General features: G+C 40.0%; 2 protein-coding genes across 2 annotated transcripts; both read left to right on the forward strand.

The window, feature by feature from the left end:
* Positions 1 to 1,106: 1,106 nt before the first annotated feature.
* Positions 1,107 to 8,552, forward strand: LOC120539344 (toll-like receptor 5). The gene is made up of 2 exons (XM_039769335.1): positions 1,107 to 1,225; positions 6,403 to 8,552. The coding sequence occupies exon 2, from the start codon at positions 6,408 to 6,410 to the stop codon at positions 8,316 to 8,318; it is 1,911 nt and encodes a 636-aa protein (XP_039625269.1). The 5' UTR covers positions 1,107 to 1,225; positions 6,403 to 6,407; the 3' UTR covers positions 8,319 to 8,552.
* Positions 8,553 to 11,901: 3,349 nt separating this feature from the next.
* tm7sf2 (transmembrane 7 superfamily member 2) lies at positions 11,902 to 27,544 on the forward strand. Its single transcript, XM_039769336.1, has 11 exons — positions 11,902 to 12,026; positions 12,904 to 13,011; positions 14,404 to 14,600; positions 15,626 to 15,680; positions 15,898 to 16,092; positions 17,359 to 17,462; positions 17,704 to 17,823; positions 23,459 to 23,627; positions 23,770 to 23,850; positions 25,193 to 25,315; positions 26,206 to 27,544. The coding sequence occupies exons 2-11, from the start codon at positions 12,954 to 12,956 to the stop codon at positions 26,364 to 26,366; spliced, it is 1,263 nt and encodes a 420-aa protein (XP_039625270.1). The 5' UTR covers positions 11,902 to 12,026; positions 12,904 to 12,953; the 3' UTR covers positions 26,367 to 27,544.
* The last annotated feature ends 303 nt before the right edge of the window (positions 27,545 to 27,847 follow it).

Here is a 27,847-nt window from a genome sequence, read left to right on the forward strand (position 1 = left end):
CCTAATATATTTAAGGAATGCCAGTTAAAAACTAATTTTATTTTTTTCTGTATCCTTTAGAGAAAAGTTCAGTACTGTGAAGTTTCAACATTATACAGAAGACCCCACATTGCTTTAGAACATGCCCTTTAAGGCTGCTCATTTCAACCATGCTGGCCTGATATTTATATTGCAGTATAAACAGAACGCACAATCACAAGGCACTTTATAAATGAAACAGTCAATGGGATAGAAATCTACAGTGGGGAACCCTTAATGAATTTCCAGCATATCATACTAACTGTTTGCCCAAGAGTACCATGACCCTACTTAACAGTCTGAACCACAACACACTGCCCACAGGTAAGCATATAATCAATGTCATCACCTGTACCACAGGTCTATAGTGTCTTGTCCATCCCTCATTTTTCTCTTTGACTAGCTTTAGGTGACACCCAATATGTAAAAACCTGTACTATTAAAGAATTATGATAAAGTTATTGGCTGCAACATGTATTGGAAAGGAACAGTGCTCAAGGACCAGATCGACTGTCATCTGCAACTGTCTTGATCCCATAAGATTTTAAACCAGGGCTTCTTCAGTATGTGCCATTGTGTTTTTTTTTTCTGAAATCACCACATTAAGTGTTTCAGAACAGTGAATGCTTTATATCTATAGTATGTGAAAAACTGCACACTTCCATTTTACTGTGGCTCACTAACCTTGTGATGCTATGTTCTTACCATTCACACTGAGCTTCTCTAAAGCAAAATAACCTGCCAGAATAGAGGATTCTGACAAGATGTCACAAAATCGAAATATGCTGTGACATCTGAAAACAAAATTGTTACAGCGCTCTGAGCCTGTACTTGGTGTATAGGATAATTCAAAGTTAATTGAATTTTAATGATATTTCAACAAATGTTGATAAAAAAAATGTTCATGCTTAAAATTGTTGTGTTGTAGTGGCATTTCCCACTAGTTTTAACCAGTTATGGGCTGATTAGCCGGCTTGAACGTCATTAGCTAGGTCCTTTTGAAATAACAAACATCACTCTTCACCTGGGATTTCCCCTATTTGGCAATAAATGTGCAGTGCACTAGAGAAAGGTAAGGGAGGAGCTAATGCACTGTCAGTGACATTTAAAAAAGCAAGCTGTCAGTTACTGTTTTCATGACTTCGAGTTATACAGAGTCTTTGCATCTAATTATCTTGAACACTTCAGCATTGCCTGCACCATAGAGGTACTGTCTAATTTATTTCTGCTTGTTCTATTCTGTGAGTGTGAAAGATTTATAAGCAATATTTGAAGGTGTCATTACATTTGTATGTTGCTAGTGTGCAGCGTATTTTATATTTTGAATGCTCAGTGTTTACCTTAGCAGAGGATACCAATTTTCTTATTTCCTATGAGAAAATTCGTCCTAAGTGGTTTGGAATTACTTTATGCCAAAGGTTCTCAAGTTCAGTCCTCGGGCCCCCTGTGTCTGCAGGTTTTCTTCCCAGCCAAGTTTTTTTTAATTGCACTCTTTCCTTAATTAAAAAATCTGGTATTTCCCAGTTTCTGGGTTTTGGCGTTAATTCATTAATTACAAAATTAAGTTTCCTAAATTTTTATTAAAACATTTATTAACATTTTTATTAAAACATGTATTAACATTTATCTATGTTACATGGAGATAATTTAGTGGGTTTTTTTATCTTGTTTTCGTTTTTTTATCTTCTTCATCCTCATTGTCATAATTTATATTCTGTTTTTTCAGGTGTTCTGGTTATTTAATCCTTTATTTACGAATGGGTGTGATGCTGAAGTAGCCTTTCAGCATTCAGTGTAATTTATCCATCCATCCATACATTATCCAACCCGCTATATCCTAACTACAGGGTCACAGGGGTCTGCTGGAGCCAATCCAAGCCAACAAAGGGTGCCAGCCCAACACAGGGCACACACACACACTAGGGACAATTTAGGATCGCCAATGCACCTAACCTACATGTCTTTGGACTGTGGGAGGAAACCCATGCAGACACGGGGAGAACATGGAAACTCCACTCAGGAAGGTCCCGGGAAGCGAACCCGGGTCTCCTAACTGCAAGGCAGCAGCGCTACCCACTATACCACCGTGCCGCCCCAGTGTAATTTATGAAGATGCCTAATCTAATCATTATTAAGTGCCATTATTAAGATAAATTAAGGAGCAAGCACCAAAGAAAAAGGTGAATAAATATGAAAATAATAAGAGAGTTAAGTGTTTAAACTTGTGAGAAAAATACAAGTATTCCTAAATTTCTTATAAATTCAGTTTTCTGAGTACAGAATAGGAGAAGACTAAAAGAGGACAGGCTAATTAAATACTGAGGAAAATTGGGTATAAAATGACAAACTGGATTTTGAAACTAGCTAGAATAAAAATCTGCACCAATAGAGGACACTAAGCACTAAACTGCTTTATGTTGTTGTTGCATATAGAAGGCAGGCATCATTAGTAAAATTATTTAAAACACTAGCAATGTATTTTAATTAATATTACAATGACAAGACAAGCTTAATTAGAACAGGTCTTAATTCAGGCAAAGCTGATAAGGAAAGTAAAAATAACAAAAAACAAAGCATCTAGTCTGCAAAGAAAAGCTTGTTGATCTTTCATAGGATGATACTGTATATTAGCTGTATGTGCACACTATGGATAGATTAGTTTCAAATAGTATCGGAATGGCTATGTCTATACTATCTGCTTTTGTTGTGAACTCTTGCCACGATGAAGCACAAAAAAAGGAGCAGGCCTCCACAAACCCACACAAAAGGCTAGACTAATTGTGATTCAAGTCTGGGTCCCAAGAACAGGCCTCACCAGAGGCAACCTAATCCCTTCACAAACAGCAGCCTTTCCACCTTGCTCAGGCCCAAAATGGGGCTAAGACTTTTCAAATATTCACAAAACGAGAAGAAGAAGACTGTTAAAAACCTCCAACCTAAATATTTTTTTAAAAAGATCAGAAAAAAATGTAGAAACAAAAATAAAGCATACATAGTTTTGCCACTGATACAAACCTAAAGAAAACAGATCCAATAGTCCTCAACCCAAGAATCAGTTTCTTAAAATAAAATCCAAAATACAAAGGAACCAGCAAAAATAAAAGTGTAATGTACAAAATCTCCTTAAATACCTGCTTGGGACCGTATTCCAGCTGTCCCATTATTTGACCCCACCTGCTTGCGTTCCACATAAAGGAGACAGGGCCAACAACAAAAAACATTACAATATAGACAATTAAATAAATAACACCACATTAAATAAGCAAAACAGACATAGAACAAAATCATAATAATATGGTGTTCAAAATTATATTCAAATAACAAAAAAAAAAAAAAAGAGAAAACATGCAACAAGTTGTCACTCTCCAGCACAAGAATATACAGTCATATGAAAAAGTTTGGGAACCCCTCTTAATTCTTTGGATTTTTGTTTATCATTGGCTGAGCTTTCAAAGTAGCAACTTCCTTTTAATATATGACATGCCTTATGGAAACAGCAGTATTTTAGCAGTGACATTACGTTTATTGGATTAACAGAAAATATGCAATATGCATCATAACAAAATTAGACAGGTGCATAAATTTGGGCACCCCAACAGAGATATTACATCAATACTTAGTTGAGCCTCCTTTTGCAAATATAACAGCATCTAGACGCCTCCTATAGTCTTTGATGAGTGTCTGGATTCTGGATGGAGGTATTTTTGACAATTCTTCCATAAAAATCTCTCCTGTTCAGTTAAATTTGATGGCTGCTGAACAGGGACAGCCTGCTTCAAATCATCCCATAGATTTTCGATGACATTCAAGTCAGGGGACTGTGACAGCCATTCCAGAACATTGTACTTCTCCCTCTGCATGAATGCCTTTGTAGATTTCGAACTGTGTTTTGGGTCATTGTCTTGTTGGAATATCCAACAACCGCGTAACTTCAACTTTGTGACTGATGCTTGAACATTATCCTGAAGAATTTGTTGATATTGGGTTGAATTCATCCGACCCTCGACTTTAACAAGGGCCCCACTCCCTGAACTAGCCACACAGCCCCACAGCATGATGGAATTTCCACCAAATTTGACAGGAAGTAGCAAGTGTTCTTCTTCCATTATGCAAAGTTCCTTTTATTATGTCAATGTCAAGTTATGACCAAATAACTTGATTTTTGTCTTATCAGTCCAAAGCACTTTGTTCCAAAATGAATCTGGTTTGTCTAAATGAGCATTTGCATACAACAAGTGACTCTGTTTGAGGTGTGAGTGCAGAAAGGGCTTCTTTCTCATCACCTTGCCATACAGATGTTCTTTGTGCAAATTGTGCTGTTTTGTAGAACAATGTACAGATACACCATCTGCAGCAAGATGTTCTTGCAGGTCTTTGGAGGTGATCTGTGGGTTGTCTGTATCCATTCTCACAAGCCTGTGCATATGCCGCTCATGTATTTTTCTTGGCCTGCCAGACTTGGGTTTAACAGTAACTGTGTCTGTGGCCTTCCATTTCCTGATTACATTCCTTACAGTTGAAACGGACAGTTTAAACCTCTGAGATAGCTTTTTGTAGCCTTCCCCTAAACCATGATACTGAACAATCTTTGTTTTCAGATCTTTTGAGAGTTGCTTTGAGGATCCCATGCTGTCTGTCACTCTTCAGAGGGGAGTCAAAGGGAAGCACAACTTGCAATTGGCCACCTTAAATACCTTTTCTCATGATTGGACACACCTGTCTATGACGTTCAAGGCTTAACGAGCTAATCCAACCAATTTGGTGTTGCAAGTAATCAGTATTGAGCAGTTACATGCATTCAAATCAGCAAAATTACAAGGGGACCCACATTTTTGCACAGCCAGTTTTTCACTTTTGATTTCATAAAACTAAATACTGCTTCACTAAAAATCTTTGTTTGGAAAACACCCCAGTACTCTGATATCCCTAGGAAATGAAAGACATACCACTGTTATCTTTTTTGTTGAAAGTAAATTATTATGCAGGCTGAGAGGGGTTCCCAAACTTTTTCATATGACTGTATGGAAAACACAAATTAGCTTGTTTGATTTCCTCCTTACTCATGTTTCTATACCACGTTCTTTAAAACATGTAGGAAAAAAAAAATGAGAGAAAAACTCCAGTGTCATTATTTTTCTATGTTACTTATCATGCCTGGACAAATGGTTTACAAGAAATACAGTTTAATCACTTTTTATTTATATTTTGCAACCTGACCATTGTAATTGGTTATGTCAGAGTTTCTGGTTTTGTCACAATTGTTTATGCAAGTACCAGAATGTGATGTCAGGTGGCACCATGTAAAAGGGTAAATAAAAGAGTAAAACCAATTTGAAAATTATATAGTAACCTCAACTGATAGAAACTAACTCAAAACACATTTGCAATTGCATATGGGTTGTTTGAATATGCACAGCACAGTGCTTTGTCATTTGTCTAGTTGAAGCAAAGGTCAAGTGAACATGGATGTTCTGCTGCAGGATTGTACCATTGGTGAGCAACGCAGAATAGTGAGATTTCTTGAGCAGAGAGTGAAACGTGTTGAAATTCACTGAAGGATGCTGGTTCAGTAAGGAAGTGAAAAGAGCTTGATTCAATAAAAAGCTTATGAATGGGTAAAAAGATCTAAAGCGGGGAAAACAAGTTTAACTGAGAAAGCTTGATATGGTCAACCATCAACATTGTACACACAAGTCCATATTGCTATGGTGAATGTCTTCATCAGAAAAGACCGATGGATTATACTTTGTGCTGTTGCTTTAAATTTGTTTATCAGCTATGAATCTACATATGCCATAATAAATGATGACTTGGAGTACTGTAAAATTTGTACAAGATGGGTACTGATCTGCACAAGCCAACATCCTTAGGCGAATTTCAGCAGGTTTCACTCATTCTGCTCAATGAAATATCACTACAGTGTGTTGTTCAACAGTGGTGCAATCCCACATCAGAGCTTCCATGTTCTTTTGACATTGGCTTCAACTAGACTGATGGCAGAGTCCTGTGCTGTGTGTGCTCAAACTATCCATAAGTCATCACAAACACGTTGTTTTGTATCAGTTCTATCCATTGCAGTTACCATGTAATTTTCAAATTGCCTTTACTTTTTGATTTACCTTCATAATTTAAGGATGGGGCTGCTTAACATTTGTCTGCTTTTAATAATAAAAAATAATTTCTTGTTTGCTATCTCAAATAAAATTCTAGTTTTGCCTGTTTAACTGTTCCTCTACTGTAATCTATAGATATACACACACTTTTATTTTTGTATATGTTTTGGTCTTGTGATTTCTGCCCCTGCAAGTTAAATAAATTCCTCACACAGACATTGCAAGTACAGTAAAGTATTCTTGTTTTAAATGATTTTTTACTATTTTACAGAGGCCATGCAACTTCTCACAACAGCATTATTATTGGCTGGGCTGGTCAGCATCAGGACACTCCGGACTGATGATAATGATTCAATTGCCAGTTATGAAGGCCGGAGATTAACCAGCATGCCGGAGATCTCACAGTCGATTAAAGTGCTTCTTCTTTCATTCAACAATATCAGAAACATCAGTCTGCACTTGTCTTCATGTCTACCCAATCTACAGAGTCTGTTAGTTGGAAACCAACAGTCAAAAAGCATTTACATTGGAGACAGTGCTTTCATCAATGCTCCAAACCTGAAGTTCCTGGATCTGGGAGGAAACATGAATGCAGTCATCCACCAGGATGCATTTGTGGGACTGCAAAAGCTGCAAGTTTTATACCTTGATAGTATTGGTCTCAATGAAAGTATACTAGAAGGAAACTACTTTCGAGAACTGGTGTCATTACAGAAGTTGATCCTGACTGGGAACCGTATTAAAAGGCTTAGACCTGATCCCAGTTTCCATGGCCTCAAATCACTCAAATACATTGATTTGAAGCTCAACTTGATCCATCAAATATGTGGGGAAGAGCTGCGTAACCTTCAAGGGCTTCATTTATCTAAGTTAGATCTTTCTTCTAATTATTTATCATATAATTCAACTATGAACTGTCCCACAATTTCAAATAGCATTAGTGTTGAAGTCTTGGATATATCTTCCAATCCATTAAATCTTGTTGGGGTGGAGAAGTTCTTTAACATTTCCACAAGAATCCAGATAAGCGAACTGGTAATGCAGCACAGCATTCTTGGGAAGAACTTTGGGTTCTCCAATTTGAAAGATCCAGATGCCAGCACCTTCACTGGACTCACAAAAAATAGTGTCCGTTCACTGGACTTATCTAGAGCTTTCATTTTTGAGTTAAATCCCTCTCTATTTTTTGGTTTGTCACATGTTGAAAAAATAAATCTGTCTTTCAACAAAATTAACAAAATTCATCAGGGTGCATTCAATGGTTTAGGAAACCTTAAGATGTTAAACCTGTCCAACAACCTGCTGGGAGAAATTTATGCAGAGAGTTTTGAAAGCTTAAGGTCTTCATCAGTTAATTATTTAGATCTGTCATCAAACCATATAGGAGCATTCCAGTATAATGCTCTTGTGGGTCTTGATACTTTAGAAACATTAGATCTCCACAATAATGCTTTGACAAGCATCCCCATGAGCAGCCTCCCTAACCTACTCTATCTACTTTTGGGAAAAAATCGGATCAGTAGCACCTATGGTCTTCATCAACTGGTCAAGAATGCAGTTCTTGTTGATCTTTCATTCAATCAATTGCAAGATTTAGGAGGCATTCAGGACATACTGACAATCCGTACTCTCCGTTACCTGATAATGTCATACAATAAAATGTCTAAATGTACAGCCAGTGCTTTTCCCACAGACAGCCAACTGTACTTTTTGGATCTCTCTCACAACTCTTTAAATGAAGTCTGGAGGTTTAGCTCTTGCTTGGACATCTTTCATAATATGAAGCAACTTGTTTTTCTCAAGCTAAGAAGTAATGGTCTCATAAACCTACCCAAAAACATCTTCCAGGGTCTTAAGGCCCTTAATGTCTTGGACCTCTCTGGAAACCTTTTACGCTCTTTGTCATCAAATCTGTTCTTAAGTCTTAAATCTCTGAAGTCACTCAGTCTGTCCAACAACACTTTACTAACACTTCATCCTTCAGTCTTTGAACCCCTTCCATCCCTCACAATAGTAAGCCTCAGTGGCAATCCTTTTGTTTGCACCTGTGAGATGATGGCATTAGTGAATTGGCTACCGCATTCCAATGTTACAATTGCTGGCTCATCAGAAGACACTTCTTGTGCTTTTCCATCAACTCTTAAAGGAGTGCCACTTACTTCTCTGCAAGAAGAAGACTGTCAGTAGGTGTTAGCATTGACAGAATTATCAGGGTACATAAACATAATTTAGTATATTGGTGTCTGTTAAGAATACCTATTTTCAGCATTTCAATATTATTAACAGGTTTATATTTTAATTTGATAATAGGATATATTTATTGACAATGGCTTTTATTATGATTTGAGTTTGCTCTATTATGTCCTTGGACCATGCATTGTATTTTTGCTACATTTCTTCATAAGCATGACTAATTTGACATATTGCCTATGTGTTTTAAAGCATAATAAAAATGTGTTAAATTAAAGTGAACTTACTTTTTAAATGCAACCAACAAAAAACAATTACAGGTAGTTTAATGGATTTATGTTACCTTAAAGTATATGTTTCATGCGCATACTTTGAATTTAGATAGATAGATAGATAGATAGATAGATAGATAGATAGATAGATAGATAGATAGATAGATAGATAGATAGATACATAGATAGATACATAGATAGATAGATACTTTATTAAACCCAAGGGGAAATTCACATAATTTAAGAGTTATATATACCTATTTGCACAATACTATGAGCACAGTGATTAAATGGATAGCCCAGCTGCCTCACAGACCCAAAGACCTGGGACCAAATCCTAACCAAGTTACTGTCTTTATAGAGTTTGTGCATCCTCTTTGTTTCTGGTGGGTTTATCAAATTCTCTGATTTCCTTCTACATCCCAAAGTTGTGTAAATTAGGCTCATTGGTAACTGTTGATTAGCCTGATATAAGTAAATGTGGGTATGACACAATTAACTGCTACTTTGCACCAGGTGCTACCAGATTAGCATAGTCCCACCACACACTACTGATGGAAAATTGCAAATAGCACCAGTTCATTTACTGTACCCATTTATCCCAGTCGCAGTGGAAGCATGATCTGCCACCAATGAAAATAGCCCTAAGTGGGATGCCGGTGTATCACAAGACACACACAAATAAGTCACAGGTGCCACTTTCTGATACTAGAAAACTGTGTCTTCATGTCTTAAAATAATGGGAGGAAAGTTTAAACAAAAGAAAATTAACATATGGTGGAGGAGTGTGGTGTTTCTGATGGCCGTAATCATGTTGTTTATCCTAATAAACACCCATTTGGGTAGCACATGAAGTCACATGGGTATGGTGTGTGACATTACTGCATCACCCTATATAAGATGGCAGTGTACTGCATTACTTTATCCATACATTGAATCTAACAAAAAACAAAGTTTAGCATTAGTTAAGGAAAGTTAAACAAAACAGTTTTAGGACCTTTGTTTCAAATTATTTTGACTACAGTTTCTGGTTTACTGTTTTGGTTTCAATGTTTGAATGCGTTAATTTTTCTGGTATTACCGACTTCATTTTGGTTAAAGACAACTCACATCTCTGATGCATTTTGTTCCTTCATGGTCAGAGTCCATCATTTTTCTACAAAAATAACTTGTGATCTGTCTTCCCTTTACAGAGTTTACAACAGTTCTGTTCCAGTTTAATTGGTTTTCTTTAGTGTTTTGTATTAGTTTAGTGTTTTGTTCCTTTTTTGTTATTTATGTAAATGCAGTTTGTGCTAATTCACAAGCTTAAGTAACTGCCCCAGGCACTGTAATTAAAATTAAGTTTTGTGTGTTGATACATTCATGGCACTGGAAAGTGGCAACATGCTGCATGTTGATCAGACATGATGCAAATAAGAATTTCACGGTAGTCTGTACATGTAACAATACTACTACAAAGCAAGTAGCAAGTATTAGGGTTCAACATTCTGTTGTTTTGATAGAGTTAAAAAGTAAAGTAAAAACCGAAACTAATCTCTATAAAGGCAAAAAGGGGTCATGCACTGCAAGAACAAGGTACTCTAATAAGAAGCCACTCCTGCCCAAGTTACACACTTACCGACTGTGCTTAAATTTTGCCTGAAAATATTCAAACACATATGCCACTCCACTTAGGCAAACTTACCTCTACTAATAAAGAACCCAAATGAGGCCCTCTACTTCCCCAAGATCACCTTTCATTATTCACCTCACATTTACACATAAACACCAATGAATTTCAGGACAAACATTAAGAAGCAAAAAAAATATACTGCAAATGTATGCAAACTATTTACACACAATATTTTTATATTACATCAAATAAAAAAGCATGTGTTAAAGATTCTTTATCTATCAACTCATTCATATTTATATCCTATCATTGAGCTCAGCTTGTACCCACAGATAACAATAAAATTTTCATACAGACTGTAGCACAAAGTGCAGACAACAGAGAAAACATATTTGTCAAAAACAATAGCAAAAGCGTTAAAAACACTTGTAAACTGTTATAATAAAGTATTAATTAATATAAATAGTTCAGTCTGAATAAGTGACAACTGGCATCTATCTAGTCGTCATATACAGTACTATCCATCCATCCATCCATTTTCCAGCCCGTTGAATCCGAACACAGGGTCACAGTGGTCTGCAAGAACCAATCCTGGGCAGGGCGCCAACACACAGCAGGACACACACACACACACCAAGCACACACTAGGGACAATTTAGAACCGCCAATTCACCTAACCTGCATGTCTTTGGACTGTGGGAGGAAACCGGAGTACCCGAAGGAAACCCATGCAGACACGGGGAGAACATGCAAACTCCACGCAGGAAGGACCAGGGAAGCGAACCCGCGTCTCCTAGCTGCGAGGCAGCAGTGCTACCACTGCGCCACCGTGCTGCCCCATATACAGTACATAATTCCTTTTTACAGTAATGTCGTAAAAGGTCTTTAATAAGATGTATGCAGTATGTCCCAAATGAATTATAAACAAATCTTATTAAAATAAGTCTTATTATAAAACAAGCGTAGCTACAAAACAATACAGACAGAAGCACATATGACCAAATCTCACACCACTGAAGAAATACAAAGGCTTCACTCTGCAGTGACTTGAGGGTTTAAAGCTATTATTCCGCTGTTAGCATTTATCAATCGCTTAACTTCTGTCGCTATTCAGCTAAATTAGATTTTGCCTGAAATTGGATCAGTTAAGCATGGATAGGGCAACTGTTTATTTAATACCAGGCGGACTCGCACACTCACCACTACACACATTTTACACCTTTATTTTGTTTTAATTATCTTCTAATACGAATGCTGTTCTAGGTCTTCCGCCAGTTTAGGGTTTGAAAGAAATACTAATGGTGCTGCTCTACCATGTGGATAAAAATAAGCTCTGCTGCTAAATGTTCATTCATTTGGGTAGATAAATTTCATAGTACCCTACCGGGGTCAAGCATAGCATTATTATACTCATTAGTTTCGAAAAAAAGAGCCATTATTATCAACACTGAACTTCTCTCTACCGTTAACCTTACTAACCAGTAGGCGTATACTGTACTCTTATACTCCTTTGTTAATACCTTCCGCATAATCGTTTCTCCCGCCCATGGTCCGTCTTTATTGGATACACACGTACCAGTCCACCGTCTTCTGATATGCTGTCGTTATCGCTGATTGGCTACGAATATAGCATCGCAGTAACACAACTCAGTGGCGAAAGCGCATGCGTAGTAGCTAGCTGTTAGTCTTTAACCCGATTTAAAGGGAAAACACTCTCGTTACAGGTTTGTCATCACCCTGCCGTGTAGATACCAAGAATAAAGGGAGCATCGCAGCACAGACATTATCGAGACGGTACCCTGTGCCTTGTTATGACTGGTAAATGATCACACTCAGTGCTTTGGATGCGATGTATATATTTTTAATGCATCAGGCTTTATCACTTGTTTTATTTATATATTATTCGGACGGCAGTTTTAAGATGATGTTGTTTAGGGACTCGACAGACAATACATGTATTGTCACACATTGAAACGTTCTGAACAATTAAAATTTAAAAAACAGTATACGCATATTTTCATACTAGTTTAATTAAAGTTGAAATTAAATGCAGTTTTACTGGTGGCAGACAGACCACAGAAAGTAGCATTACTTAAACTATTGTTATAGAACAGAAACCATAAATTTATACAAATCCATGCACTGAAGTAGAGAGCAATGAAGTATTATTGTGTCATAATTGAATTTGGTTGTGCAGCCTGGTGCAGGTCTGCATTTGTGAGATAAGATTTTGATTTCTTTGGCTTGGGAAGTTTTATGGGGAATAAAGAAAAGAGGAGACTGGTATTGCACTTAAGGTGTGTCATTGTCTCTCTTTCAAACATAATATGATGTACATTGAAGTATCAGCAATATTTAGTTTTCCCACATTAACTATGTTGTTAACTATGTTTGATGCAGCATGTGTTTAGCATGCTGCCCTCTTCTTCTACTGGAACCTGCATTTTTCAGACAGTCGCAGTTTCTTTAGGTTATTTTCTTGCAGACCTGAGCTGGATTAGGAAAGATCAAAGCTGGAGTGATTGTTTCATATTTTGACTATAAAATAAATCATCGCTATTTCTTGCCCATACAGGAAAAATATGAATAGTATTTGCATTCATATTTACACTTTTATAAAAACATTAAAAGGTTGCCTCACTGATCCATTGTTCTGGGTTCTAATTCTGAATTCTATATTACTTTACTTTAACAGGGCATGATTGTTAACACTGCATAAAAAGATCAAGGCTTTGTTGTATTAGAATGTCTGAAAAATATAAAACACCACGCACAACTGAGCTGGAGTTTGGGGGATTATTGGGTAAGTGTATTGCAAATTTAGCTTCAAAACATTTGTGTCTTGAATTACATGCAATATTGTACATGTGATGTTGAATCATATAATTATAAAATTCATATAATTATAAAATGTTAGCTACTTCTCCCAGCCATCCAAGAACAGTTTGGTGACACACAGTGCCTTTTCCAGCATGATGGAGCACCATGCCACAAGGCAAACATGATAATTAAGTGGCTCAGAGAACAAAACATTGAAATTTTGGGTCCATGGCCAGGAAATTTCCCAGAATTTAATCCCATTGAGAACGTGTGGTCAATCCTCAAGAGGAAAGTGGACAAACAAAAATCCACAAATTCTGACAAATTCCAAGCATTGATTATGCAAGAAAGGGCTGCCATCAGTCAGGATTTGGCCCAGAAGTTGATTGACAGCATGCCAGGGCGAATTGCAGAGGTCTTGAAAAAGAAGGGCCAACACTGCAAATATTGACTCCTTTCATAAACATAATATAATTGTCAATAAAAGCCTTTGAAACTTATGAAATGTTTGCAATTATACTTCAGTAGACCATAGAAACATCAGACAAAAAGATGTAAAAACACTGAAGCAGCAAACTTTGTGAAAACCAATACTTGTGTCATTCTCAAATGTTTTGGCCACAACTATACATTGGATAAGGAGAGTAGACAAATTGATGAATGCATAAACTAATTTTTATATACATTAAAACTGTTTTAAAATATACAACTTTCTTGCCCTAGTTGTTTAACCATTGCTTGCTGGCGCCCTGCCCAGGGTTTGTTCCTGCCTTGCGCCCTGTGTTGGCTGGGATGGGCTCCTGTAGACCCCTGTTACCCTGTGTTAGGATATAGCAGGTTGGATAATGGATGTTGTACTTCATAATATATATATGCATGTTTCTATATACTGTACATATTTCTTTGGCACTAGACAATTGGTCTTGTTTTAGGATCTAAAGAACACAACAGAATCTCAATAAAGATTTTCAGCAGTGTCTTCTTTTAATAATCAGTGTGCAACTGTTTTTTTTACCTATAAGATTTTTTTTTTTATTTTTTCAAATTATGCATTTTAATTGTCCTTTTAAGTAACTTGGAAGTTAATTTCAAGTAATTTGAATAGGAAAAGCTTTTGGCAAATTTTGCAAGTAACTGAAAAGTGAAGTTATTTTAGTATTTAAAGTGAAAAGGCTTTCAATGCATGACTAGATGCCTACATATGGTGATATTACCTACAAATACTTATAATGTAGCTAAATTTCTTAATTATGTTGTCTTCACCGTCTTCTTGTTAAATTCATTTCCAATAGAAACTGTGTTATTGTTAGCATATTTTGGCATAGAAAGCTCTACCTTGCCCTGACTAATCAATTGTATTTTTTGCTTTTTGTAGGTGCAGTATGTCTTCCTGTGATTCTACCCCTCACTGTGCTCTACTTGCTTTTGGCAGTCCGTACCTTCGATGGTGGCATCCTTAATTTCCCTCCTCCATTGCCATCCCTGCCCGAACTGTGGTGTCCTACTTCTTTTTTATTTGTAGTTGGCTGGGTGGCACTTCAAGCCCTGCTCTATTTGCTGCCTTTAGGCAAGGTGAAGTTGCAATCTGGACTTCTATTTAATAGTTGTACTGTATGAGAGTATCATGAGCTGGTACTTATTGCTATGTACTGTACACCTTTTCATTTTATTGACAGGATAAATTTGGCTTTTAATTAAATTAGATTAGTAATACTTTATTAATCCTTAAGGGGATATTCAAATGTATAGCACAGTAAAAATATTAAATACACAAATATTGACTCAAATACAATATAAGACCATACAATAAGAATATATAATACAATAAATATTATGCTAAAATAATTTTAGTAAATTGAAGTTTGTACTATCTTCCTATGGCTTAGAGAGGGAGTGAAGGAAAGGATGTCAGGAGGAAGCATTAAAGCGCCTACTGGCAATAGGTATAAAAGATACACCGGGGTGCTTCTTATTACACCATGGAGGTATGAGTCTGTGGCCAAAAGAACTCCAGGAAAGTAGACAGTGGAGGGGATTTGCAGAATTTTTCATGATGTCAACCAACTTGGCTATCATTCTATTTTCCAGAGAAAGTACACTCTACTCTTGCTCTTCTTACATAGCACCATTGTTTGGCCAGACCAGTCCAGCTTGCTGATCATATGGTCCCCCAGATACGTGTAACTCTGTACCACTTCAACTTCCTTCCCGTGTATGATGACTGGTCTGAAAGGCTCCGTAACATACTCAAAGTCGATCACCAGTTCTTCTGTCTTGTTGATGGTGAACTACATTTGGTTCTCTCTGCACAAAAAGACAAAGTTTCCACCAGCCTCCTGTCCTCTGACATAAGCATTAAAATGCTAACATGAAAGCACATTTAGTCATTGAATGAAAATCTTTGATAGTTTGGTGGTGAGCAACACTATACTGTAAAGTTACAGTTGTACCAACAAAAGAAAATTTAAAAATCCCAATCAGTTATTTTTAGATACAAAGGTTGAATCACTGTCACTAAGTTATGCATTGGCCATTCAGGGTTAATAAAAAAAAACATAGTTTAAGGCTAAAGTGTTTTGTTCTCTTGTATACTGTAGATCACTCAGGGAATGGTCCTCAGAGATGGGTCAAGACTGTCATACCCTATTAATGGTAAGTGGGTAACTGTGTCCTGAGGAAATATTTTCCACTAAACTTTTTTTTTTACTTGACATCAAAATTGGTATTTGCTGTGCACACAGATAATGGCCTGGTATGCATTTTGAACACAGAATCCTGGAACTGTGAAGCTGTAGCTCTAATCTATGTGCTACCCCCTAAAAAGATGTAATCAGATTTAAAGTGATCATTGTTTTATCCTTTATTTTAGCCTTTCATGCTCTGTTGATAACATCAGGACTCGTTTTCTGCTGTGTACTGGCTGGCTTACCTCTGGGATACATTTATGATTACATCATTCCCTTGGCAGTCTCAGCGGGGTTACTGGCTTTGTGTCTTAGTTTCTTTCTATATGTGAAATCATTGTGTGCTCCTCAATCTGCATTGGCTCCAGGTGGAAATACAGGTAAGCTGGACTAATTAAATGTTTGACTAAAATAATAATAAACGGTTTGACAGCCGCACCACCTTAACTTAAAGTTCACCACAGCACTCAATTTTTATTAAGAGGGCATTTCATTCACTAATTCATGTTCTGAACATTCTTGCTTGAATACACAACTGTTGGTTGGCGGGATAGGTCTATTTCATTAGCTTCAGGCATAAGGTGGGACCCGTCTCTACATGAGAAACCAGTCCATTGTTGGATACACTCACTCAAACACCCAGGCTAACCTTTACAAGATCACTTTAGCTAAAGTGCATTTCTTGAGAATGTGGGAGGAAAACAGAATACATAGAGAAAATTCCTGTTGTTCCAGGAAACTCCACTCTGGCTGTGCCTAGGATGACATACGAGTTCAAGACTCTATAAGTATGAGGTAGCATACCTGCAGTATACAGGCTAACTACTGGAATCCAATGACCATGTGGTATTTCAGGCACTCATAAATCTTGATGCATTGGAATGTTTATTGTATAGTATAGGGCATTAATACCCAAATCAGAGTTTTTTTTTGCCTTTTTTGTTCTATAACCAATAATATGTACTGTATATGTATGGAGACACTGTGTACATAAATAATACTGATCTTTATACTGAAAACCAAAAATGTATGCTATAAAAAGGTTCAAACTGAAGGAACTAAAATAAAGAGAGTTCTAGCAGTTGGATTAAAGTTTTGCTTGGATGAATATTTTAGATATTACTTTATATTTAGCAATTTTACAGCATCAAAGGAAAGCATTTAAAATAAAGAAAGGTTATAGGTTAGGGTCAGCCAGTCCCAGAAATCGTGTTGGCTGCAGACCACTGTTGTTGTAACAGCAAAAATATTTATGTTTGCAGCCATCAAGGCAGGAAGAAGATTTTTCAATATTAACATAAGTTGAACATTCCATTAAATAGTGTCAAGCATAGCAACTCAAATTAGAGGTCAAGATACACATTTTCTGATTTAGGTTTATTCTCTCACTCTATCTCTCTCTCCACAATGTTTTGATCAATCATAGAATTAATTTAATGGGTATCAAAACAATCAGAATGCACGGTATATCCAATAGAATTTCTAAGAAATTATTGTATATAGATAGATAGATACTTTATTAATCCCAAGGGGAAATTCACAAATTTTAATATGTTCAGGGCTGTGTAATTGTGATTATTGTCTCTTTCATATTGGTCCCATTTGCACTGCTTCCTTCAGTGCTATTTTTCATATTTATTCCACAGGCAATCACTTTTATGATTTTTTTATTGGACATGAACTTAACCCCCGATTCAACAGCTTTGATCTCAAGTACTTCTGTGAGCTTCGACCAGGATTAATTGGCTGGGTGAGTGTTTAAGAGAGTTGAGCCGTCAAATACGTAAAGCTTCACGGACAAAGGTGGTAAATACAGAATGATTTTACTGATATTAATACTGAATTACTATAGTGATTTACATAAATATTACTTCAAAACCTGTTCTGAAAAGATTAACAGTATTAAATATGCAAGCAGTAAAACAATAAATTAGTACATAAGTTTTATACTAGAAAATAACAAATGCACACTTCACTTCTCTGCCCAATAGGTTGTGATAAACCTGGCCATGCTAATGAAAGAGACAGAACTACGAGGAAGTCCCTCTCTTGCAATGATTCTGGTCAATGTATTTCAGCTGCTCTATGTTGTGGATGCTTTATGGAATGAGGTAAATGTCTATAATCTGCAAAAAGTAACAAACATTCAGCTTTTTATTGAAAACTTATTTCTACAAGGGAAAACTGTTGAGTTTAAAACTGACTTCTAGCAGTTGAAAATTTAACATCTTAAGTGAGAGTCACTGATGTAATTAGGTCTACACCACAGATACTTGGCATATTTATGAAAATGTGCGTAATTACATTTTTTTAGTTCTATAAATGGGTCTACATAAAATTCACAAAGACCTTTCTTGATCTAGTCTCTCTCTCTATATATATATATATATATATATATTGTAAAAGATGACTCGAGACAGTATAAAGTGTTGGGGTTTCCGGCCCCGTATATTCTATAACAAAGGAAAAAAATTGCAGGTCAAAAATCATAAACAGTTTATAACAGTTCATAACGCGACGCCGAGTCCTGGCGTCGCGGCCATTTTATTGGGGAGGAGCCGGAAGTGGAGGGATGCTGGGAAGGTCCGTGAGGGAGGATGGGAAGGATGACGCCAGGGCAAGATGGCGGAGGAAGGGCGGAAGTGCCGCACTGCGGTCAAACCCGACTACGGAGGAGGGAGGTCTTTTTTCCTAGAAGGAAGCAGAGGGAGAAAGTTAATACCCCGCCATTCCCTGCCGGCGAATGTTTTCCCAGACGTTTTCGAATCCGTCCGCGGTCTCCTACTCGCGCGTGCGTGACACGATCCCCCCTAGCCCAGGACCGCCAGGTCGGGCGGACCTAACCGAGAGGTCGTGAATACGGAGAGGGCATCGGCGTTGGCCTGAAGGGTACCCGCCGATAAGTGACAGTGAACTTATACGGCTGTAGGTCCAGAAACCACCTAGTGACTCGCTGGTTCGACTCTTTGTGTAGGGACATCCACTGAAGCGCAGCGTGATCTGTCACCAGAGTGAATTCGCACCCAGTAGGTAATACGGAGGTGGGTCACTGCCCACTTAATGGCCAAGGCCTCCCTCTCCACCGCCGCGATACCGAAGTCCCGGTCCATCAGTTTCCGGCTAAGGTACATCACAGGGTGTTCAACACCATCAACGCTTTGGCTCAGCACGGCACCCAGGCCTGTGTCCGAAGCGTCGGTCTGGAGGATAAACGGGAGCCCAAATCAGGCGTCCGCAATACCGGTGCCGACGTTAGGGCCCTTTTCAAGTCACTGAACGCTGTTCTGCCTTGTCGGTCCACACTACGCTTAGGGGAGCTCTCTTTGTCAGGTTGGTCAAGGGTGCTGCTCTTTCGGAGAAGCGGGAACAAACCGGCGGTAGTACCCAGCAAGCCCCAAGAAAGCCTGCACCTGCTTCTTGGTATTCGGACGGGGCCATTCTAAGATGTCTTTCACTTTGGAGCCCTGTGGCCGCACCCGTCCTTGTCCCACCAGGTAGCCTAAATACTTGGCCTCCTTTAAGCCAAAGAAACATTTTCGGGGGTTTATGCGGAGGCCGGCTTTAGCCAGTGTTCTGAGGACAGCTGCAACCTGCAATAGATGCTCCTCCCAGGTGCCGGAATAGATGACGACGCCATCCAGGTAGGCGGCACTATAGGACTGGTGGGGCTTCAACACTCTGTCCACCAGACGCTGGAAGGTGGCCGGTGCCCGTGCAGCCCAAATGGGAGGACCTTGTATTGCCAGTGCCCGCTAGGGTGCTAAAGGCTGTTTTTTCTTTTGCGGATGCCATTAAGGGAATTTGCCAATACCCCTTTGTCATGTCAAGGGTGGTCAAATACCGAGCCGCGCCCAGCCGCTCCAGAAGGTCGCCAATGCGGGCATCGGGTAGGCATCGAACTTGGAGACCTGATTCAGACGCCTAAAGTCGTTACAGAACCTCCAGGAGCCGTCCGCTTGGATACGAGGACAACAGGGCTGGACCAGGGACTATGGCTCTCCTCAATTATGTCCATGTCCAACATACGCTGCACCTCCAGTTCAACCTCTGCGCTGCTTTGCCTCCGGAGCCTATAGGGCCTCTCCCGGACGATTACCCCGGGTCCGTGAACTATATCGTGGGCAATCAGCGAGGTCCGCCGGGTGATTCGCTTGCCACTCGGGATGGCTCGGAGTGTTTGGATTAACTCCTGCCGCTGCTTGGGTGTCAGCTCTTCGCCGAGGTTGAGGGCAGTCGAGCTTGAGAAAAGGGAGAGTGACCTATGGGAGCCGGGCAGCTCCTCCCTATCCTTCCAAGGTTTCAACAGGTTAATATGATAGATCCTTCACTCGGTCGACGATTGGGCTGTTTCACCAAATAGTCGACGAGTCCTTTCTCTCCTTAACCTCGTAAGGCCCTTGCCAGTGAGCGAGCAGCTTAGAGTGGGAGGTAGGGATGAGAACCATAACCCGTCCCCTGGGCGGAACTCCCTGAGGACGGAGTTGCGGTTGTAACACCGGCCTGCGCTGCTTGGCGCACGCAGTCACGGTTCTTTTAGGAGGGGCCTGATTTTTGTGAGTCGATCGCGCAGTTGCGCGACGTACTCTAAAATATTGGAGGAGGGAAGGGCCTCAGCCTCCCAGCCCTCTTTTAGGATGTCGAGGATTCCTCTGGGTTGCCGCCCATACAACAATTCAAACGGGAGAAGCCCGTAGAGGCCTGAGGTACCTCCCGATAGGCAAAAGCACGAGCGGGAGGAGCTGATCCCAGTTCCTGCCGTCGCGCTGACCACCTTGCGGAGCATCTGTTTAAGCGCCTGATTAAATCGCTCCACCAACCCGTCCGCTTTGGGTGATAGACAGACGCTTTCAGGTGCTTTATCTGCAGTAATTTGGCTACCTCCCTGAACGATCCAAGTGAAGGGCGCACCCTGGTCCGTGAGGACTTCTTTGGGTATGCCTACTGGAAAACACGCTAACTAATTCCCCGTGCGATGCTTTTAGAATTAGCGGAGCACAGGGGAACCGCCTCTGGGTACCGGGTAGCATAATCCACCATGACTAGGATATACTTGTGGCCACGGTTAGAGGGCTCTAAGGGGCCTACCAAGTCGACCCTATTCTTTCAAAGGGAACATCGATGAGGGGTATAGGGACGAGGGGAGCACGGTCCTTTCTAGGAATCTGGCGGATCTGGCAGTCCGGACATGACTGACAGAAACGCCGGACCTCCTCATTGATCCCCGGCCAGTAAAATCGGAGCTTAATCCTCTCTAGTGTTTTTCGGCCCCGAGGTGGGCGTAAGAGGTGAGCTGCGCCAACTCGCATACCTCCCGCCGGAAGGTACGCGGAATTAGCAGCAACTTCCGCACCTCGACCTCATGGGTTGCCACTCGGTACAACAGATCGTTCTCAAGGACAAAGAAGGGCTCACGCGTGTGGAACCATCCGCTTGTGTGCTGTTAGGCAGAACGACAGCATTCCGGCTAAGCGCAGGGAGTCATCATTCCACTGCTCCTCTTAAAGGAGGCAGGCGTGGACCGAATTGATGGTCCAGACCTCCGAGAGGGTCTTGTGGCCTGGGCCCGGGAAGAGTCCCATGGCTAGTCCCTTCCCCGGCGGAATCTTCCGGGTCGGGTCCGTAGCCACGGAAAGGTCCCCCGAGACACCAGCGCCATTAGGGCCTGCCCTTGTGCACGGCGTGGAGACCGCGGGAGGGGTGCCACTCCCCCTCATAACAAGATCCAACAAGGCCCCGGAGCGGTGGGGTCTTACCGCTGATTCTTTTGACCAGTCTTGTCCCAAAATCACTGGGAAGGGGGGTTCCGGTAGCACTGCGACCGTCATTTGAGTGGGTTCCCCCCTCCAGGTGAGATAACAGCGAGCGGAACGATATGACCTAGTCCCCCCATGCACACAAGTGACCAACAAGCGTTGGCTTATCCACTGTCGCGCAAGACAAAACGGCGAGCTACAATGGTAATGTTGCTGCCGGAATCAAACAAAGCTACCACGGCGTGCCCATTTAACAACACCACTCCCGTGTTCGACTCGCCAAGGGATGCGGCGGGTACAGTACCTCTCCGACGACGCCCAGGTGCAATCCATGGGCTCTGGAGATGTTGTGGGGCAGGTCGGCAGCAGGTGGCCGGTCTCGCCACACTTGTAACAGCGCCGGCGGACCCGCTTCTCTCTGGTTTTCGTGGGGCTTCGCAGCACGCCGAGAGGGCTCGGGTGGCCGCCCGCCCCTGTCGGTTCCCGCGAGCAGGCCTTTCTGACCCGCCGAGTCGGAGGACCGCCAGTTGACGCCCAGGACCTCCAGGAGGCCTGGCATATCCTTGTAAGCGTGTCCCCGGACCTGCTGGGCGAGGGAACTGGGTAACGAGTTGACCAGGCCTTCACAGGCCACCTGCTCCACCACTCTCCGAGCTTGGGGTCCTTCTGGCGTAGCCAGCGCCCCATCTTACCCCAGAACTCAACGCCTGGGCGCTGGCAGGCTTTTCGGGTCAAAGACCCAGTTCCGCCATTCAGCCGCCTGCTGGCCCGGGTGATGCCGAGCGTGCCAATATTTCCGGTTTGAGGAGGTCGTAATTGGCGGCCTCCTCCTCAGGAGGTCATAATAGCTCGCAGCGCGGTCCTTCAGATAGGGCGCCAATATGGACGCCACTCGCCCGCTGCCACTGCTCCGGGTGGCCGCCCGCTCAAAACACCCAGGTAGGCCTCGACGTCCTCAGAAGCACCCATCGGGACCAAAGGAGGAGGCGCCTGCTTGGGTGGGTCTGGCCTACACGCTGGGCCTCTGTCAGCCTGGCCTTCGTGGCTTCCAGCTCCATGGTAGTGGCGGCTTGCGCCTGCTGCAGAGCCTGGAGTCGGGCGCCAATGTTTTGCAGCACGGTGTTTAGGTCCTGTCCCTCCGCCATTTTCCGGGATCTCCAAATCCTGCCGACTACGCCAGATGTAAAGATGACTCGAGACAGTATAAAGTGTTGGGGTTTCCGGCCCCGTATATTCTATAACAAAGGAAAAAATTGCAGGTCAAAATCATAAACAGTTTATAACAGTTCATAACGCGACGCCGAGTCCTGGCCGCGCCATTTTATTGGGGAGGAGCCGGAAGTGGAGGGATGCTGGGAAGGTCCGTGAGGGAGGATGGGAAGGATGACGCCAGGGCAAGATGGCGGAGGAAGGGCGGAAGTGCCGACTGCGGTCAAACCCGACTACGGAGGAGGGAGGTCTTTTTCCTAGAAGGAAGCAGAGGGAGAAAGTTAATACCCGCCATTCCCTGCCGCGAATGTTTTCCCAGACGTTTTTAATCCGTCCGCTGTCTCCTACTCGCGTATGCGTGACAATATATATATATATATATATACACATACACACACACACACACACACACACACACAAACACACACACACACACACTGCATATACAAACAGAACCTGATATACAGAGTTTGTTTCACTATATGTTAATTAAATAGACTAGGAGCACTGGAATTATTATTAAGTGTTTTGCACCGGGTCATACATGGAGGAGTGGACTGAACCATCAGACTTGTGCTGTATGCCACAAATTTCCCACCACACTAGATAGATAGATACTTTATTAATCCCAAGGGGAAATTCACATAATCCAGCAGCAGTATACTGATACAAAGAAACTAAATAGTAATAAAAATGAAAAAAATTAAAATAAAATGAATGTTAGCATACTACAGAACACATAATAAAGTGACTTTATAATGGCATATGTGTATGTTTTGGACAGGAGGCTGTTTTGACTACAATGGACATTGTGCAAGATGGATTTGGGTTTATGCTTGCCTTTGGAGACTTGACCTGGGTTCCTTTCACATACAGCCTGCAGGCCCATTTCTTGGTCAGACACCCACAAGAGCTTACCATGTTTAGTGCCTTTGGGATCATTTCTTTAAATGGTTAGTAGTGATCGTGCATATAAAGGAGGATGAGGTACAATTGAAATAAGCAAATGCACTTGTTTTTTTAGTTGTTGCATTTATGTAAATTAATTCAAGCATGTCAGCAGACTCTTAGAACGGTTTATCCTGCTCTCCACAGTTCTGGGTTATTTAATCTTCCGCTGTGCAAACTCTGAGAAGAACCTCTTTCGCCGAGATCCCACACACCCTAACATAGCAGGTTAGTACTGAACAATGGTGGGGACCTTGTTAGGAATGAGAAAGCTGGTCTGAACAAATGCACAGAAAATGCAATGTTTCCCCGTTTCTTCAAAATGTCTTTGCACATAAAACATACATTATAATTAAAATTGATCTGAAAATATTATACAGTATTTAGAGTAATATTTGCAATATTTGTATTTCACAATACATTGAACGAATAGGTCTGAACTGGAATATATAACATGAAAAATATTTTACTTAGTCGGCTTGAGCTCGACTAAGTCCTGGAATTCTTTCTTTCTTTATTTATTGGGAGGACCTTTCTGGATTAGCTATACAGTAGTATGCTTTTTTATTTACTATTCACAGTAGATACAGTACTATACTGAAATTGCATATTCCTCATTAGCCCACGAAGCCTATCTACAGTTGTACTTGAAAGTTTATGAACCCTTTAGAATTTTCTATATTTCTGCATAAATATGACCAAAAACATCGTCAGATTTTCACTCAAGTCCTAAAAGCAGATAAAGAGAAACCAGTTAAACAAATGAGACAAAAATATAATATTTGGTCATTTATTTATTAAGGAAAATGATCGAATATTACATATTTGTGAGTGGCAAAAGTATGTGAACCTTTGCTTTCAGTATCTGGTGTGACCCCCATTTGCAGCAATAACTGCAACTAAACGTTTCCGGTAACTTTTGATCATTCCTGCACACCGGCTTGGAGGAATTTTAGCCCATTCCTCCGTACAGAACAGCTTCAACTCTGGGATGTTGGTGGGTTTCCTCACAATAACTGCTTGCTTCAGGTCCTTCCACAACATTTCGATTGGATTAAGGTCAGGACTTTGACTTGGCCATTCCAAAACATTAACTTTATTCTTCTTTAACCATTCTTTGGCAGCACGACTTGTGTGCTTAGTGTCGTTGTCTTGCTGCATGACCCACCTTCTCTTGAGATTCAGTTCAAGAATCATACACTACAAAAACCTCAAATGCTGCTTGTAATTCATACACAGGAGCCAATCTTTACTGTTTACCATAGAAAATGCTTTTCAGTTTCAGGATTAAAACATTTTGATTACTCCTCAAGGTACATAAGGGTGCCATTACAGAGTAAAAAATAATAATGCAATTTTTTTTAGTCTACATTTTGAAAATCATATACAGTTCTTTGTAAAGTGTATTTAATAGAAAACAGAATCTTGATGTTGGAAGTCACACTGATGTAAAAGTCTGTATGTTTGTTGTAAAAGCAGTAGATGGCATTTCATTTATAAGTGATAATGTTTCATCTGTTACAGTCATTAATCCTTACACATCAAATTCTGTTTCACATTTTGCAAACAGGTCTGGAGACAATTCCAACAGCAACTGGAAAGAGGCTACTGGTGTCAGGCTGGTGGGGATTTGTGCGGCATCCCAATTATTTGGGTGATTTGATCATGGCACTGGCCTGGTCTCTACCTTGTGGTGAGTTTAATAATTTCTTCTGCTTTGTTACACCCTGATTATTTTTATAACTTTCTAGGGTCATATTTAAGTTTAGCATGGCTAAACTATTTTACACTTTTTTCAGCTGCAAACACTGAATTTAAAAGGGGTGATAAACAAGCTGTCAAAGTCTGTAAACCTTTGGAGTGAAGTTAGATAAAGTTTTACTGTTCTTACAACATGGCGATCACAGACCTAGGAAAAGCATGTGTTTGCATTTACAACCGTTTAAACAAATAGTAATTTATTACACAGAGCGCTGTTTGGTTTCTCCCTCCCTATGAAGGCAAACAAGAAGTGAAAGAAATTATAATTTCACATTAGTTTGTATAGACAGAATATCACATATCATCCCATATGTGTCTATTCTTTAACACATTATTGATCCCTATGAAATGTAACATGCATATCATGAGTAGAAAAAAGAAGCATATCATGTTACCTTTTCTTCTAAAACATGCAATTTCCAGGAATCTAGTGCTTGTGTCATAAAATGTTGACAACTACAAGCTAGCTGCCAACTATGGAAGCTGTACAAAACAAAGGGTACAGAACAAGTTAATAATATGTCTAGAATTGTATATATAAATAACCAGAGTTATTTATTAGTCAATTCCAAGTAAAAAGAAAGAAAAAACATTGAGACACTATTTCTAAAGTACGTCTTCAGTTTATGCAGAGTGCTCTAGATAAGCTGAAAATGTAAAGCCTCCCTGTTTTAATGATGATTTTTTTCCTATTATGCATAAACTGCTTTAAAACTGCTTAATGGTTTAAGTATTTAAATGCTGTTTATTAAATTATAAAGTATACACATTACTCTAAAGGATAACATTTTAACGTTTAAAAAACAATTTTTTCATTCACAGGATTTTCCCATGTTCTACCATATTTCTATGTGATCTACTTTGCTGTCCTGCTTGTGCACAGAGAGGCACGCGATGAACACCAATGCCTGAAGAAGTATGGGTTGGCCTGGCAACAGTACTGCCAACGGGTTCCATACCGGATTATCCCTTATATCTACTAACTTGCCAAACTCTTCTTAAATAATAGCACCGTCTTCTTTTGTATTTCTTGCTTAATACACAACAGGGCTACTGATGTTATTCAAGATGGACTGTGAACTCAGCTTATCAGACAACAAAACTCTGTTGCTTAAAGTTATTCTGCATGGAATGCTGGTACAATCTTACATTATTTACCCTGTACAAACAGCTGACTCCATCCCAAAGTGTGTTATAAGTGGAGATGATTTCTGGTAGATTAAGTGAAAGTGACTTACTCAGGATCACGCAGTAGAGTAATTATTAAGAAAGGAAAATGGTAACATTGCCCATTAGATCACACTGTCTAAAAGATGGAATGAAATAATTTACACAAATTTTGGACAATACCTCATTCTAGTATCATGAGGGTGACGTGGTGTAACAGAGGTTACAGCTACTACCTCACAGGCCTTTTTCTCTTCGCACTATGGTTTTCTTCCTAAATCCTAAAGACATACAAGTTAACTAACTAGCATGGCTAAATTGGACATGGATCAATAAATGAGCGTGACTTTACATTGTAGTGGACGATACCCAATGCTGCTGGGATAAACCAAGAGACCCTGAATTGGATAACTGGGTTCAGAAGATGGATGAATGATGAGGACGACAGCAGTTCTGGTCACATAACATTTTTGGACCGTTGGTACTGATGGTGACTAACTACAACTTTTATGTTTGCAAAATCAAGTTGCATTTATTATGGTGGCAATGCAAATGCCAGTCCTAACTGGAATTTAATTTTAAATTATTTGCCTAATGGCACAGTACAATTTATTTATTTTTTAAAAAATGGCAGACAGTTTTATTATCAAATTTAGAAGGCACAGTATTGTTTTTTTTTCAGATTTAGGTAATAAGTTTGCAAGTGTAAAACTGTGGGAAGACCATATTTTCTCCTTTAAACAAAAGTGTACAAAGGGCAAGAACTGTCAATTAAGTGAATTTTACAGAAATAAATCGCACCTAGAACAGCACGTCTTTGAAGAGATGTGTTGAAAAATTCAATAATGTTCTGTAGCAAAAATGTTTTAAGCATACGGTTATGGCTTGAAATTACTGTGCACATGTCTTCTACATACAGTATTAATTATGGCATCACATCTAAACAAACTCTAAATGTGTCTGAAATATTTTTAATAAATTATTTTTAACAACATGGATTGCATTGAATTACATGTAGAGAGATGTTCAAAGTAATTACGTTGACTTACACATATACTGCTCAAAAGAATTAAAGGAACACTTTTTAATCAGAGTATAGCATCAAGTCAATGAAACTTATGGGATATTAATCTGGTCAGTTAAGTAGCAGAGGGGGTTGTTAATCAGTTTCAGCTGTTGTGGTGTTAATGAAATTAACAACAGATGCACTAGAGGGGCAACAATGAGATGACCCCCAAAACAGGAATGGTTTAACAGGTGCAGGCCACTGACATTTTTCCCTCCTCATCTTTTCTGA

Source organism: Polypterus senegalus, chromosome 11 (assembly GCF_016835505.1).
Source record: "Polypterus senegalus isolate Bchr_013 chromosome 11, ASM1683550v1, whole genome shotgun sequence".
NCBI classification, from domain to species: domain Eukaryota; kingdom Metazoa; phylum Chordata; class Cladistia; order Polypteriformes; family Polypteridae; genus Polypterus; species Polypterus senegalus.